This window comes from Pterocles gutturalis, unplaced genomic scaffold, assembly GCF_000699245.1.
Source record: "Pterocles gutturalis isolate BGI_N339 unplaced genomic scaffold, ASM69924v1 scaffold21956, whole genome shotgun sequence".
Lineage (NCBI taxonomy): Eukaryota > Metazoa > Chordata > Aves > Pterocliformes > Pteroclidae > Pterocles > Pterocles gutturalis.
This window is the reverse complement of record NW_010101112.1, coordinates 175168-192657: the sequence shown is the minus strand read 5'-3', so window position 1 is coordinate 192657 and position 17490 is coordinate 175168. Positions and strand designations below refer to the sequence as shown.

General features: G+C 43.0%; 1 protein-coding gene across 1 annotated transcript in view; it reads right to left on the bottom strand.

Annotated features, from left to right (window-relative positions):
* Positions 1-5439: 5439 nt before the first annotated feature.
* The window catches only part of LOC104468231 (nesprin-2-like), a 170744-nt gene continuing 158693 nt past the window's right edge, over positions 5440-17490 (bottom strand). The window contains 11 exon segments of the mRNA XM_010082294.1: positions 5440-5665; positions 6473-6519; positions 6996-7085; positions 7722-7910; positions 8408-8536; positions 8890-9090; positions 12629-12840; positions 14481-14610; positions 15553-15689; positions 16491-16559; positions 16914-17193. Coding sequence (XP_010080596.1) covers positions 5440-5665; positions 6473-6519; positions 6996-7085; positions 7722-7910; positions 8408-8536; positions 8890-9090; positions 12629-12840; positions 14481-14610; positions 15553-15689; positions 16491-16559; positions 16914-17193 — 1710 coding nt within the window.

The following is a 17490-nucleotide window of genomic DNA, read 5'->3' as shown; positions in this document are numbered from 1 at the left end:
ATAAAATTAACTTCTAAATGGAAATTTGCTCTGGATTGACTTTGTAAAAGGGTGATGCTGCAGATTTGTGCCACGTGTTGTGACTCATATATGCCATTACTAGCACAGTGCAACGAGGAAAATGATGTGATTTTTTAACATATATTTTGTGTCTTGTTGAACAGCATTTTATTAAAAGTTACTGCTAGTGTTTTAAAATGGGCAAAAGCCAATAGCTGCTACCTCTCTGGATTAATGCACCTGTGTTCATGTTTGGATAAGGAGAAGGTGCACGTCTCTAAACCAGCACAGTTTGTAAACATGGAGCTGTGTGACCAAATGACAGAAAGAGGGTGCCTTGGCTGTTAGCTTTATCGTGGGGCCGCTGTATTCCCCAGACTCTCCCAGATGCTGCATTCCTGGTGTGGAGCATGTCCATGTCCCTGCCAGGCTGGAGCAGAGCCGCCACGCCACCTTTTGGTTTAGATACAGAGAGCCGCCAAGATGGTCAGAGGGCTGGAGCACCTCCTGTATAAGGACAGGCTGAGAGAGTTTGGGTTTTTCAGCCTGGAGAAGAGAAGGCTCCAGGGAGACCTTACAGCAGCTTCCAGTGCTGAAAGGGGGCTACAGGAGAGATGGGGAGGCACTCTTGATCAGGGGGTGGAGGGATAGGATGGGGGGTAATGGTTTTAAGGGTGGTGAGGCACTGGAACTGTGCTGCTTTTCCAGCAGCTGTCTGGGTGGTTGAAGTTCTCCTCTCAGGATCAGGACCTGCAAATGTAATTCAGCATTGCCTGCAGAAGATTCAAACTACATACGGATAAATCAGCACAAGAGTTTGACACGGAAGCTCAGGCTGAGCGCGCCGAGCATCGCTAATGCCGTGGCCATGAATGGGGTCTTGAGTGGCACAACGCTGCTGGTGGGTGCTCCTGATGGCTTTGGAGACTAAACATATGGAAAGCAAGCCTGAGCTTTTCCCATTAAGCTGAACCCAAATGATTTTTAAATGCTGGCCCAGAAAGCCTGCTTCTGTGCATCCAAGGTTGTTCCTTTGTCCAAATAATAGAAAATAGTTGTGCACTGATGAAATAGCTGCTCTTCCCTAGGATGTGCTTAAACCCCCTTATATTAAATATGCAGCTGTGATTGTGGGTCTATTTCGATGTCAGCACAGCACGCACAGGGCAAACTCAGCCAGCACGCTCTCCCTTCGCTGCCCTTCCCCACCAAGGTAAGCGCCCGCGGGAACAGGTTGCCCTTACCTTGAGAGCTGAAGTTAAAAACAACGTACAGATGGGTATGGCTTTGTCTGAGGTGCCCTGAAGTGAGTCCAGACTAACGGCCTGCCGCAGGAATTACTGTTTTATAGGGTTGAATACTGATCATACGTATATTCCATATTTATATCAATATATTCTGTCCAGTTCCTTGGATGGCAGAGTAGTTTATAATCCCTCTTCCTGGCTGCTGTAAGCGAGCACAGCCAAGGACAGTCCCCACCACGGCAGCTGCTTTGAGTCTCAGCCCAGCTGCAGGCTGCACCATTTCTTTCAACGGTGCACAGTCCTGCGACCCTTCCATACACTCGGAAGCCATGGAAGTGCTTTTGCTGTCATCACCATTCTTCTCAGAAGAAATTGTTTGCCTTTATGTATGTCCTAAGAGATAACGATTCAGCAAAGCAGTTAAGGATGTGGGCATCTGTTGTGCTGACCCAGTGCCTAAACCAATACTAGACTGTGGCAAACGGAAACATGAAATGCAAGTGGATTGCTAAAATATGGAAAATAAAAGCTATTTACAATAATTTTTCACAGTGTGGTGAGTTAAATGGCACAGTTTCATAGCTAAGATTTCATTTTGTTTATGATCTGGATATTTTTTAACTCTTTCCATCTCTACATGTAAGAGGCACCTACACTCCTCGTGCATTGCTGAGCGTGATTTCAATTTAAGCGCATGAAGAAAACAGGATTGCTGTGCCATAAAACTGCCAACTGTTGCTACTACTGCCTAACCAGACAAAACCCTCTTCACTCATCACAATGGCTGGTACTAAGGAGCTGGCATAGCCATTAATAGTGGTTACTGCACATTTCCCATGTCCTTTTCCCCCAGAATTTTGTGTTCCGAGTCCCATTTTTATACGTTTTTAGTTTGAGCGTTTCACCCTTGCTGCAAGTTTGTAAGGGAAATGGGTTTACCACTGAAGTTGGTGCCTTTTAAAGTCCTTTATGTGTTACACTGATGTAAAAAAACCACCTCACACCTCCTACCTTTTGCTCAGCTGCTCTTTAGTTCCGCGAACTGACAGTATTTGTCTAGTGATGTGTGTTTCACTCAGTTGTAGATTTTTGTGGCTGAATAAACAGGTATCACACAACATAACTACACATTTTTCTGTTTTGTTTTATTTTTTTTGTTTGTTTGTTTTTTTGTTTGTTTGGTTTTGGTGGGTTTTTTTTTGGTTTTTTTGGGGTTTTTTTGTTTTTTTTTTTCTTCTTTCCTGGAGCTGAGCTCAGCCTGGTTCCACGAGCATTTAACGCACATGAGTGTCTCATCCTTCTCTCCACGGCCACCCCGCCAGCTGCAGCCTGATTTCCTTTCCCAGGTACTCCAGTTCTTAGGACGTTTCCCAGCCCTGAGTGACTGCTGAAGATGCAGGTTGTGCCCCAGTCGTTCAGGGACCGGCAAATTTAACTGCTGGGGGAGAACAAGTCACAACAAACACACAGTCCTCTGCTTCCCGTGATAGCAGAACTGTTTTTGACTGTTTTGGGGAGGATGGGGGGGTGTGTATAGCTGAAAAGAGATTGAGGCTTCATCTCCCTGCCAAAGAAAGACTTCAACTTTTGAGTTGGCCTGGTTTCACACCTCCATACGATGCATGTGCAAGAGCGCGCGCATGTGTACTTGCGCTTGCTACTCCTCTTGCCCTCCTTTTTTCAAATATATATATTTTTTTTCCTTTCACTGAATGCTAACAGCCCAGTCCTGAGCGAGCGGACAACACTAAGGAAGCGGTGGGTATATATAGTGACTTGTTTGAGGCAGACTTCAGTGTCAGCCTACAGTGCAGTGGTTATAATCAGCTGGAAGTAAAACTATTTAAAATAGGTTTGGGGGGAAAAAACACTTAAGTTATTTTCCCAGACTTTTTTTTTTTTGTGACATTTTGAGATAATTTCATGAAAGCTCCTCATTTTATATATTACATCAGCTCAACAATTTGATATAACTGTACATAATGAAAGGAAATTGTAGGCTATGAAATTTTCTTTAGACCTTTTAACATTGTTCAGATTTTTTCTCTCCTGCATAGGTTCTTTAATGGCAGAAGAACTGAATATCATGTCAGCAACTGACTATTAGTTCTTGGCAGAAAGGTTTGCATGGGCATTTGTGACAACCTGGCAATGAAATAATGGTTAGAGTTGGCTGACTTCTACAGAGACAGAAACTTAAATGAGCTCCATCTGAAAGTAATTGCTCTCAAAATACAAAATAATGATGGCAGAGGGAGAGAGTGCGTGTGTCTGTGTGCAGCAAGGGGCGGGAGGATCCATCACTTATCCCCGGATCCAGCGCTACTGCGAGTGCTGTAGCTGTGAAATCGGGAGCTGTAGCAGTGGTCTGGCTCCACAGAGCAGCATCCTGGCTTCCAGGCTGTGGCAGCTGCCAGGTCTGGAGGGACTGCTGGCTCCCTGTGCCTTCAGCAGCCCGGAGTTGGGCACTGCTACTCACGACCGAGCTCAAGACACTTCAGTACAGAGCTGGTGTATCTTGACCCACATTTGAGCACACAGCGTGGATGTAAACTACTGTACATAACCACTACCAAAAAGTGCCAAATTGTAAGCTTTGGCTTTCCTAAACCACGTTGCTAACTTTGCAAGCTTAACTGCATCACAGTTAATGTGTTAGTTTAGTTTCCTGGAAATAAACAATGCTTTTTTTTTGCCATGGTTGGGAGGAAGCTGTTGGTTTCCTACAGGGATCATTTTCCTCTGAACATAAGAACGCAAAACAACTTGTTTCATAAACCCTTCTGCCAGAAAACAGGAATATGCAACCACCAGTGATGACAAGTGTGAGAATTCTCACAGGCTGAGCACAAATCCCATTTTCTATAGGTAAGCATTACAGAAATTGTCTGGGTGATTTTCACTGCAACCAAACCCTACAATCTTAGTGCTGAACCAAACACCTTACTATCACACTGAGCTCTCCTCAACGTGCACTTCCCCCTCCTCCAGCACTGCCATAACTCCTGGTTTAAAAAAATCAGCTGCAGGTGGTGAAATCAGTTGAGCATTTCAAACTATTAATAAGCATTAGCTGATTCAACTTTGTATTCTTCCTCCAGCAACTTACCGTCAGATGCAAAGGACAGGATCTGTGCCACCGAACACAGGCTCCACTTCTCAATTTTGAATCTCTTGCTCTGCCAAGCAAGAGAGTGTTATGCTTGTTCTGACAGCGCTGAGCTAGCATGCAAATAAGAGCTGACTTATACAGGAGGGGAAGGGTCAGCACTGTTGGAAGATAAATCTGGTTGCCCCCCCACTGGACACATCGATAGTCCCTGCAGACATTGGCAAAACTTTAATGACAGTACTCCAACTGTACAACCAAGAAGCAATGGCAACGCTGACTGTACACAGTGTTTCTCTAGCCATTGCCCAAGTGCCTGTTCCATTTTAAAGATGAAACTTATAAAAATGCACAATTCTCTCTCAAGATACTGTACGTTATTCAGCAGGTTAAAAAGTGAAAAATTCTTTCCTTAAAAAAGTCATTACATTATTTGTACACATCAGGGATACTCTACATCATCATGTTCATCTAGAAAATATGTGCATTATAAACTCTTTCCGTGCAATGCAACAATTTCTTATTTCAAAGGTGGTACAAAAAGACAACACAGCAGTCCTGACCACTAAAACACTGCATGTAAAACAAAACAAATGTGCATCTTTTATTGAAGGTGTTAGATGAATAAAATACAATAACAAAGATGCAAAAAGATGTAGATTTTTTTTTGTTTCCAACAAGTGACAAAGTACCAAAAGATAAAGGTATCGTGAAGTGTGTGCAGTAATAATTTTTGGCAAAGTGCCTCTTCAACTGCTCATGTGTTGTGCTAACCTGAGACAGATTGCTGTATTTAAGATTACTGTGATGTAGTTTCTGCATCTAATAACTCAGTGTTCAATCACCTTGCAAAATAAGAGCACTGCACCTATAAAATAGTGTCTCTATTCCATCAAAGTATAAAGTGTGTTGCTTACAGTTTAAAAATCTATAGAAAAAAGTTTGTTTTCCATACAAAAATGCTGAAATTTTGTCTAAATGTATATTAATTTCACTGCTTGATTGTTGCTAGCAGCATGAAAAAAGTCCCACAGAAAATGAGTTTTGGTATATGTAGGTATTTTTTTTTAAATGCGTTGCTGTCTAAACTGGTGGAGGCCCGTTGATGTATCGCAGCATGGGATACAAAGAACGGGCGAAGGAATTTGTCTGGGTGCAGCTGTAGTCTGCCTCAGAAGATGGAACCATGTAAGCCAGAAGTAAAAGCAGTAGTAACAACAACTGAAAAGGTATGGCGGCTCGTAATACACGGGAACAGAAGGAGCGAGGTCGAGGAACTGAGTGAACAGGTTCTGGATCACTTTCCTCTCTGAAAATGAGAAAAAAAGAAGAAAAAAAAAAAAAGAAAAAGAAAAAAAGAGGCACTTTAGAGTTTGAATTAAACAAGTTGTTTTAACTCCCTCTCTAGGGTTCCCACCACCCTTCCAAGATGCAGGGTTGCGTCTCTACAGGAAAATGCACTGCACATGAAACATGAAATGCAACTTGAAAGCGTGCTCAGTGGGAAGCCAGCTCCTGGCTTGGGTTTACTGTCCTTACTACTGAAGAAAGAATTATTTGCCACAGTTGAGCTCAGTGGGTTTTTACCATATATGTTTTGTCAGCAGCCAAACAAACCACTCTAAATACATGTTGAAGTATAAAGTAAAGCCACCATTCAGACCGATTATGCTCCTCTTTGCCCTGGCATTACTGAGATCTATCCTTTGAAGACCCTCATGTACTGGGGGTGAAGTTCTCCCTTTGCCCTTCATAGTCTTTTTGTAATAAGTGTCTCTAAGCTGCAAGTTTCTTTGTCCAGGTATGCTGGTGGAATTAAGAGAAGATTTAAAATGAAAATATTCCCCCATTTGGCACAAAAAATATTTTCTCAAGAGTAATGACAAGCCAAAGTTGCACATCGGTGCAGAGGTCTAGGAGCAGGAGTGCTAAAGGAAAACCCTTCACTGAGCACAGCCCAGAGCTGGTAGGTAGAGGAGCCACTAAAGGTGGGCAGAAATCACCGCCACCTGCATGTCAACCCATGAGGAAAAGCTGCCCAGGTTTCTGCTGGCACTCAGCTTGCCGCTGCTGTTCTCACTATCCTTCGAGAGATCAGGCTGATATAAAATCATACCTGGTGCTGTTCCCGTTTCTGCCATCTGCAGTTCTCTGTACTGTCACCTGTTGAGAGAAAGAGCTTTTAGAAGAAGTGGCACAGACAAGATGGACTGACTGCAAACCCCATTCCCTGCCTTCCCTTGTTCCGCCAGAGGGGAAGAAAGTAGAGAAATTGTGAACTAAGCCTTTGGGCACAGGAAGAAGGGAGGGGTGGGGAAGAGGTGCGTTTTTAAGACGCAGGTCTCCTTCTCATTATCTTCCTCTGGTTTTGATTGTAAATATTGTTAACAAATTAAATTGTTTTTTTGTGTTTTTTCCAAGTTGTGTTGGTTTCTTGCCCATGACCATAAGTGGTGAGTGAACCCTCCTTGTCCTAGCCTCATCCCACAAGGTTTTAGCAAGAGGCTGTGTGGTGGTGTTTAAACCACCAAACATACATGCATCTAAAAGGTAAAATTATTACATTTGGGGAACTTTTAGGCTAAATAGGTCAAGATACGCTATATGCTAATAGCAAAATTTTAGAAAAAAATACTTGCCTTCTTCACAGCAGGGGTGGATTTCTCTGCGATTGGATTATCGTCTCTCGAGTCCAAGTCATCTGGAGCTTTTTGGAATGCTCCGTGATCCTAAAAGGTAGTTAAAATGCACATTCAAACTCTCAACAAATGAAGTGCAAAGAGCCATCTTTCATTGCCTTTCTGTAGGCACACGGCCCATTGCCTCTTTAGATGTGCATAACCCATAGTAAACAGATGCTCCAGTTCTCCAGCATAAAGAAATGTTTCGCTATGCACAACCCAAAGGAATTACAACGGAACAGGTGCATGCAGGTATTAACTTGGAAACAATCTCTTTGTGACAGCTCTCAGGATAAGCTATGTATTGCTATGAACGACAACTCCTATGCATTCATTACACACTCGTAGCCTGACGGATCATAGGATAATTCTGGTTAGAAGGGACCTCAGGAAGTTCATCTAGTCCAACCTCCTGCTCAAAGCAAGGTGTCAGCTATGAGATCAGACCAAAAGCCTTACTCAAGGCTTTATCCTGTCTGCTCTTCAAACCCCTCAAGGATGGAGACTGCCCAAGCTCTCTGGGCAAACCATTTCACTAGTGTACTAGCCCCGTGGTGCTAAAGTTTGTTCTTTTTTCAGCTTATGAAAGTGGAAATACTGTCTTTTGTAAATACCTTTAACCATAATAAGTTATTACTTTTCAGTAAGAAAGATCCATGAACAAGTATTTAAACTTTGACTCACCAGGTTTCCTTGTATTGCTTTTAAGTCATGTGAAACTTGTTCAAGAAGCTTTTTCAGCTTCTTTCCAATTACATGGACTTTCTCATCAGCTTCAGTGTAATCACCATCTGATTTAAGTAGCAGGTAAGCAGTGAGTTCTTGAAGTGAGTTTACTTTAAGCTGTTTTTCCAGCAGCTCTTTCTCCAGTTGCTTAGAACAAACAAACAAACAAAAAACAGTGCAACAGACTGTTACTTTCCACTTTAAAGATGTTCTCATAAAAGGAGGAACTCTAGAAGGCTTTAAAGAACAACTCAACCTGCCTGAGAATCCGCAATACATAGGAATAGCTATTACAGCTACATATGAAATTAAGTTCGTTTCAACAGACTGGTTGTACCTGCTTGAACTAACATTTAGAAATCGTTCTAGCAGTAATTAATCCATATGGAAAGGACATTAAATCTTGGAAACTGGAAGTCTTACACCAACAGTCTTTAGACTGTTCATAAGGAACTTAATTATGATGTGTAATTACAGAAAATATTCCTCATCTAGGCAATCTCTATAGTCCATGTGCCTGAATACAGCAGGTTCAAGGACAGGCTGCAGCTGTCTTGAGAAATAAACATATTCCCCTTCGGTCTGGGGTGAGAGCTACTGACTCATTGAAAGGGCTGAGGTGCTGTAGTTAAGACTACACCTACCCTTAGCTTCTTTTGGCATTCCAGTATTGTATTGAGGTCAGCATTCCCATCTGTGATTTGTGCTTCATTCCTTTGCCGATCAGCACTTTCTAACCACAGGATTAGTTTTTGGCTCTTATCGTGGAAGTCCTACAGAAACAATAGATTTGCACATAAGAGAAAAACAACCTTTTGCAGTGCTTTCACCTGGCTTTGGCTACAAACAAAACAACCAGCCCAGATTAGACACAACTAACAACAAATTAACCATTAGTGAGGCTACAGCAACCGAGTCAAATTCTGTATTATCCAGTTCAAAGCTATTTTTACCAAACCCTTTAAACCCAACAGAGTCAAGTTTATAAGAAAATTAAAGTGTCTTGGATTCTGAGCAACCATTCCACTAACGTGCAGGAATTACCCCTCTGCCCTCTCCCCTTATCTGCCCCGCAGTAGCACCCTAAAGAGGAGTCTTCCCTTACAAAATGGCATGTGGTATGCACCTGGCAATGCAGTAGGGCTTCATGTAAACCTTTCCTCCAGTTGTACAATGCATGAGTTGCTTTCTCCCAGTGCAAGTTCATCTTTTGAAGCCTGTTCTGAAGCTCTTTGCACTCTGTGCTATCTGCTTTCTGGAATTCTTTGCTGCTCAGGTTAACAGAAAGCACCACTGCCTCGTAGTTATCAAATGCTTTAAGCATGTCCTGGTAGAAAAAGAGGATTAGGAGCTTCTATGAATGATGAAAAACATGTTGCTTATTTACAATAAAACCATACCCTGAAAAGAATCACAGGTAATAGGGGAAGATGTTTAAATCTGGTGGCTTTTCTGATACTGCCAAGTAACATATTAAGGCAGATGGCCTTTTTTGTTTACTTTTGTGGTGGGTTAGCCCTTGGCTGGTGGCCAAACCACACACACCCGCTCACACAATTCCCGCACCCAGCTGAGGATAGGGGAGAAAATTAAAGGGGTAAATGGAAAAGAGGACTCGTGGGTTGAGATAAGGATAATTTAATAACTAAACTACAATAATATTGAAAAATAATACTATATACAAATGAGTGATACACAGTGATACTGCCCCCCCCCCCCCACCCCATGACCAAAGGCTCAGCCTGTTCCCGGCTAACGATCCCGGAGAAGGGAGAGAACGAGTGATACACAATGATACTGCCCCCCCTACACCCAATGATAAAGACTCAGCCTGTTCCTGGCTAACAATCCCGGAACAGGGGGAGCTGACCCCGGAGCAGAAGGGAGGGTCCCCGAAACACCACACTTATAAACCGGAGATAACAGCCCGAGCATCCTAGAACGAGAGCTGACCAGTGTGTGTGGGGGAGAAAGGCCTTTGGGAGAGCGAATCCAGAGCCAGAAGAGAAGCGAAACCCAAAGGGCCTCGGAACCAAAAGGGTGATCTTCTGGGGGTCCTCACCTATATACTGGGCATGACGTGTATGTTATGGAATAGATTATTGGTCACTCTGGGTCTCAACCTAGTAACCGAAGAACAAATCCTGGGCTAGTAGCTGGGGCTGTGCCCTCCCAGCCCCTCCCTGCCCTGTCTGCGAGGAGCAGAGGGGCTGAAGGTATCTGTCCTTGAGTATCCTGGCAATAATTATTAACATTCCTTCCTTACCAATTTTTCTGAGCACAAATCCAAAACACAGCCTCTTGCTAGCTATTATGAAGAAAGTTAACTCTGTCTCTGCTTAACCCAGGACAACTTTTAAGGCAAAAACCTTCACTTTGAAGAAAATAATTTTGGTTGGGCCTGTGCTTCTCCCTAAGTCAGAGGCATTATGGCTTAATCCACATCTGCCCTTTATTCCTCTGAGCTGTCTCTCTACTTGACATTTGAACAAATACTCCCATAGGTCATCACATGCTATTTCCTCTTCATGTAAAAAAGTTTTGCTGCCTCAGAATCCTAGAAGAATGCTGAAAGGGACATCTGGAGGTCTCTACTCCATCCTCCTGCTCCAAGTAGAGCCAACTTCAAACTCAGAGCAGGCTCCTCCAGGCCTCATCCAGTCACATTTTTTGGTATCTTGCAGAATGGAGATACCCCATCCCCTCTGGGCCCCTGGTACCACACAAGGCCACACCATTGTGAGAAATTCTTTTTCTTCTCTCTAGTCAGAGTTTCTCTCAGCCCATTTCTTTGACTTGTCACGGCCCCCCTCAAACGGCAGCCCTGCCTGCTCTCCTCCCTAAATATCGCAGGGGGAAATAATACAGAATTTGTGAAGTCATGGCTATATCACCTAACCACCTATATGTTAAGGCAGAGCCTGTATTTTTGAAGGTTTTTTTAAAAAAGGAATGCCAAACAATACCTTGTACCCTCAAGAAGTTTACAGTTTGAATCAAGGGTACTCAGTCTTTTTCAAGTTGTGGGCTCTTGCAATAGAAAAGTGAGAGCTGAAGGATGAGTCCTGCAGTCAGCACAGCTCAGATTGCTTTTCTTAGCAGCCTTTGTAACTCAGAGTGTCAATCTATATATTCTCAAGATCTGTGTCCCACTTGTTGAAAACCACTAGTCTAAATTACATTTTACCCAACAAAGAACCCTGTCTCCCTCCTTCAAGCAACGAAGTTTCTTTCAATATCAGACAATACAAACAGTCCATCACAGACTTCTAAACACCAGTAAGCCAGTCTGCAGCCAGACTGGTTTTATCCTTATCCACGGCAACTGCAAGTCCTGACATCTCATGAAATTCATGTCTTAGGGTGTTCTGGCTCTTTCAGACACCCACAGAAAGCCAAGCTGTCTGAAAAGGGGATTTACAGCCAGCTGGACTCCCCTTAAGAAAATGCAGAAGAGAGAAGAAGTGAAGCTCTGCTCCTGAAGAGATCAAACACCCATCTCCAGCCTGAAAGGAAGCACCTCCCTCCACTCGTGAGGTATCACCAAACCTTTCCTAGCACTTGGTGCCTAAGCCAGTCTTGGCTTGATGGAATCAGCGTCGTTCTTACTGGAGTCACACGCTGGAGCGCAGTCATTCTCCCTGGCCTAATGACTACTCCAAGGCCGTGTAGGCTTACGTGTACTCTCAACATGCCTAAGAAATCTCTCTTCTGTCCTGTAGAGTCTCTTGTTTGTGAACATCACCCAGAGTGTGATGACAAACTGACCAGTAGCCTCAGGATTTGGGTGACTCCAAACAAGGCTGCTGGCAGAAGGGCGAGCACACAGGGATTCTGCGCTCCCACAAGTGTTAGGAACACTTGCTCTCTCAGAGTTCAACCCGTGGCATTTTGTTACCTAAGTTCCAGGGACCTGGTACTTATGTGTACCCTGGTAACCTGCTGGCTCAGCAGATCTGACTTGGTCCTACTTAATTTCTGGAAGCTAAGCGTCATAGCAGGCAACATAAGATGACCACACACGCTGACAGGTGTTCTCATTATTGTCTCTCTAGCTGTTCTACTACTTGTCTAAAGATTAGCAGAGATTGAATTTCTTTTGTTTCTCGTTTTTAACTAATACATTCTATTTAACAAGAAATCTGCATTTGCTAAGTGAAAAAACACAACTGCACGTTTTGAAATGTTGTATCCTTCAACTACAGGACAAAGGTGATATTTAAAGCTAAGATTTTTTGCAGACACCATATTTCTAAACACCACAACCTTAGAGCAGATCTTCCTCAGTCTCACTGTTGGAGCTACAACATCCCCTCTCCATTAACTGAATTTAAAAATATCAGCCTAGACTTTGCAGTAGGCCTGGCTAATTTTCAATCCCTTTCTGGTTTTCATAGAGGGGAATGGCACAGAACAAGGAAAATTGCTGGTATCCCTGCTCAAAATGCCCAGCCCCCAAGACAAGGTCTGACCCTAGGCATTTGGGGCGTCTAAGCCTTCATTATTCGTTTTTTTTCTGTTTGTTTTCTAAAACAAAAGGCCTAATAAGAGAAGTTTTGGGCTGAATGTTTTGTCTGAGAGAGAATCAAGTGTCTCTGCAAGAAAACAGAAAGGGAGAGGTTTTTATTTCAGCCTGGTTGTCTGTTGTACCCAGACATATTGCCTGCAAGTCTCTGTACGTGAAGACGGAAGCACCTTGCTTAACCACCCTCTTTAGTCCCCTTAGGGGAAAACAACTTAGCTCCCCTGTGGTATATACACATTGTTAGTAGCTTTCACACTGCCAACAGATCCTAGGAGCACAAAGACAATGATAAAGAGCATGAGGATCTTGAAATCTCACTTCTCAGTACACCACAACTTACTTTCAATTTCCTGACCCTTTGTTGCAGCGCCAGCATGCTGGTTGGACGTTTCATTTTTTGCAGCTCTTCCAACTCTTTCTTGGTTTTATCAAGCCAAGCAGAGATGTCGCTGAGATCTGAGTTCAGCTGCTGCCACTGTTGCAATTCCTGTTTCTTCATAAGTTTATTTCTGAGGTCCTCAGCTTGGATGAGCTCCCACCTACCAATAATGCCTACAAATGACAGAACAACAAATGTTTAAATCTTCAATAAGGTGAAGAGTGCATAAAACAGATGCAAGAACTTTCACGAGTAAATTATTCTCCAGTTTACTCAGGGCCAAATAATGGCTACCATGTATTGCTGTTATCCAGACACATTTTTTTCTTGAGGTTCTGTGTAGGGGCACTTTGTGCTGAAGCAGAATTTTAGCTGTGATACTAACTTTAGGCTTCGCAATTATAAGGTTGATAAAGGATCCTGGGAAAGAAGAAAAGCAACAAGATGTGCAGAGGCATCCAATTATACAGGATGGGAGAAGGATAAGGAGAAACCGGGAGAAATTGATTAGCACAACTAAGTTATTTTAGAGGTTGTGCTGACATAGCTTCAAAGGTTATGCTCCCAGGATTGAAAGTAGCCAATAGTGATTCTGTAGTTAAGAATTTAAAATTATTGTATCCAATCAGTAGCTGGCAAATCTGAAAGAGCTCTGTATAAAAGGATGTGTGCAACACACAATAAATGGCTTTTACTCTCATGATAATTGGCTCCTCTGGCTGGTGTCCAAGAACTCTGAGCGCTGACTGCAAAAAGCCCCTCGCGCTGACTACAAAGAACTCCGCTGGTCAACTACAGTTCTGCAGTCTGTAAACTTCATATTACTGGTCAAGTTATCCACATAGTAATCCTACACAGGATTTTAACCACAATACTTGAAGATATTTTAAGTCATCTGGAGGAACAGACCAAATCTAAGGAGACAGAATTCAATGAGCCCAGTTGTGATTTGGTAGATACCAAAATTCCACCATGGGAAAAAGTATGACCCAGCAGTTAGGAGTTGGGTTTATGTTTCATTAATTTAGTGCTAAAGTAGATGGAGATGTCACCTCAGTGATCACTAATACTATTTCTGGAAGCACACCTAAGCTCTTCACAGAGCTTCTTCTACTCATCTCACGTAGGGGACCCAACCCTGGTCCATTTGTGAGAGCAGGGACATAAACCGAGAAAACTGGTGCATATAGCTGCAGTCTTCCTTTTTTCACTTGATTTGCTCTTGTGATTGCAGCACAGATGTGTTCCTACTACAGTCTCAAGCACCTGAAGCCAGGAATGAGGTCCTAAAAGGTTAACAGAATCAGCTCGTTGGCTTCTTTGGGAGAAAGGACCACAGTGAAGACAGGGAAGAACAGACTACATTACCAGCTTTGAGAAACATTTCTGTAAATGGGATCATCTTGTTATACGGAGTACCAATAACTGAGAAAACGAACTACAGCAATCTTATTTTAGACAGAGACACACTTCTTTGGCTTGAAATCTGATTAAAAGTCTCTGAAGTATTCAGTATCACACAAAAGTGAAATTGTTGCCATTCATTCCAACCAGCAAAGAGATAGAAGTATATTATGAGCGATAAAAATCTCAGTTCTGGCAGAAAATGTAAAAGCTTAGAACAGCAAAAACGGGCTGGACAGTACCAGGTGAGAAGGCAGTTCAGCAAATCTTGGCAAAATACATTAATTTAGAGGATAGCCATTTACTTCTATTTTGTTGAATCTGCTGCCTTTGTGCCATCTCTGCTTTGTCTGCCCCAGAGTCCCAAGACAAACACCACAGCACCAAAGCCACTCCTAATGCTCTGTACCTGGCTGATTCTCTGCCGCTGCTATATTCCCAGGCTCTTGGTTATCTTGGGGTTCTTCATCACTCATGTTAGCAGATGTAATTTTGTCCTTGTTGATGCTGTCACCAGTTGCAGAGCTGAGCTGCTTCGCCTGGAACGACATTTTGGTGGGTGAGCCCTGCAGGTTGACAAGCCGTCAAAGGTCAAGCTTCATTTGTGTTACTTTGGGGTGGCTGCTCTGCTGCTGAGCTCTTGCATGTCAGATTAGCACTGGGCTTTGGCATCTTTGCTAACAGTTTCTACTGGCTCTCTGTGCCTTCTCAGTAAACAAACACACACCATAGTGACGCTAATTATTACAAGACTGGACATGGCACATTAATTGCTTTTGCGCTACGTGTACCAGACAATGTACATTTGCTGATGCTCTTTGTTGGATTCCAGGTCCTGGTAATATTGACTCCAAACTGGAGAATAAAACTGGATTAATGCTGACAAAAGCAGCCAGATACCAGTACCATCTTGTGCCTGGAGGAGTGCTGACAACTGGTCTGGATCCACTGAGCTGCTGGTGAAGCCACAGCTAGCAAACAGCCTCCAGGACTGAGGTACCAAGGAACAATAGCCATTTTGGCACATTTTTTAGTGCCCAGAAGCAGATTAAATAGTAAGCTGCATGCTCAGTGGGCTGCATGCTCATAAAAGGACCTTTCAAACCGGTCTGCTTAGGAAACGGAGAGATGTCAGGGAGTATCAAGGGGAGGTATTCTCACACCCTCTAATTGGGGGGGTTAAATTTCCTAGACTTGTCCTATGACAACAGAGGAAGCAAGTTCCTCCAGATACTGACTCTGATCAGGAGCCTAACATGATTGTTCTGAATTGCTTTAGAGATGCTTTTCTAGAGAGTGGATAGAGACTCTCATTGGTTACCTGAGCCACCAGAAATAATGTCTAAGTTTGCACAAAGTGAACATTCCCCCTGTGACTAATCTCTTCCTTGATGCTGGAGGAGGGAAGAGGATGGAGTTACACAGGAACAACAAACGGACTGTGTAGTACAGGATTAGCACCCACAGAGACTCCAACTCACATAGTCTGGCTTATAGGAAATATCTTTCTCTGGACCAGACAACACATTTACAGCCATCTCTGCCTGGCTGTATCGGTGTTTCATGCAGACTGGGCTATCTGGAGAATGCCAAGGATGACCTTCTGAAACACTCTTCCCTGAAACAAATAAAACCAAAACCATATTCCATGAGTGCAAAATCCCATCTCCACAAGCAAGCTGTTGCTTTGTCTAAAGTTAGAAAGCGCTCTGAATAAAATGGCAAAGTTATGGCATAAAAATGACAGTTCTGCAGCTTTCCTTGCAAAGCATGCACATTTGCAAAACATCAACAGTGTTTCAAAGGTAATGAGATGAGAGCCATGCAGTTATGGGACATTCTGTTTTCTTCTGGAAAATGCTTGGATACAGGTATGAGTATTCAAAAAACAAAACAACAAGGCTGCACTGTGGTTTTGGAAAGTTTGCATTTCAACAATACTATCACACATCTGCAACGCATTTCAGTAGGGACAAGTATACACATGTCCTGATTTGGAGAACATTTGTTCTGGATTTAACAGACAGGACACATACGGTTCTGTCATGCATAAAACACAAAAAATACCTGCAGAGATGGAACTATCCCTTTCAGTAATTATGCAATCAAAATTAGAAACAACCATAAAAGTGATACTACCCAGAGCAAACCACCAAGAAAGTACCAAAAGACTTTGGACCAATACAATGAAGTGCACATTAACCACCTTGGCATTTACCAGGCAAAATTGGAATGGTATGTTCTTGACTGCTTTGTAATGTACATGTGAATACTGCAGCGTAAGAACACCATGACAGGATGAGACATGGTGTCCACACAAGGCAGGAAGTCAGACATTACATATGAGAGAGGTTGAGGAATATAGCGTGCAGCACAGGGAGATTGCCATGTTCAGACACATGCATTAGCAGGTGCCTACCAGAAGATGCTTTCAAAGTTTTTGTGGTCATTTTAAGATATGCCTCAGGATTTTCAGTGATTTCTACATCTGAAAAAAGAATAATGTCATTTTCCTCACTATTCAATATTTTCCAACTATTAAAAACAACTGAAACAACGAGGGACAGCAAAGACAGAGAACAAAATAAGTTGTTGGTACTATTTTCATCAAACGTTCTTAAAAAGGTTTCTAAAAAACTTATGTTTCTGAAAACGTAAGCTTGGTTTAGACAATACCATCACCTTCATCAAGACATCTAAGAGATAAGACTGCTCACATCTAGTAATAGTACTTGAAAACCAACCAACAATGCAGGAGCAAGACCTCAACCCCCTCCCTTCCCACACAGGGAAAGCCTGCAGTTGTCCATGTCAAAACAAACAGCTGGCAGTCAGTTCTCACCTGACAGAGCACTGTAGTATGTTGCTTCTTCTTCATCTTCGTGAGAGGAAGAACCTCCCACATCACCTGTGTGATCCCACTCGAGTGGGATAGAGTCAACACTGACGGGGGTTTCACAGCCTGATCTTTCATGACCTTGAGTAGGAGGCATAAGGTGGCAAAGGGACTGTGATGAAGAGGACGCCTCACTGATGGCCTTCTTACGCCAGGGATCATGGATTTCTCTGGGGTCTTCTGTATCTGTCTCATTTTCAGAGGTCTCTTTTTCATCGTCCAATCCCTAAAAATAAATAAAATTATTGCATATTAGTAAGATTTAGAACAGATCTACACTGCTTAATGACTGAGCCACGCCACACCACACCACTGGGGACTGTTTTGCGGTCAGCTGCAGTAACTGAAGACCACGTGCCCAAAATTAAAGAGAAGCATAATTTCTGCCTCCTTTCTCTTTTGCCAAAACAATCCTCACATCAGCAGCTACCTCCCCTCTTTCAAGACACTCAACCACCACCACAGTATCTCTTTCTAGTTTGCAGGGAGGGGTACCCGGTTCCACATGGACTGCACAGGTCAG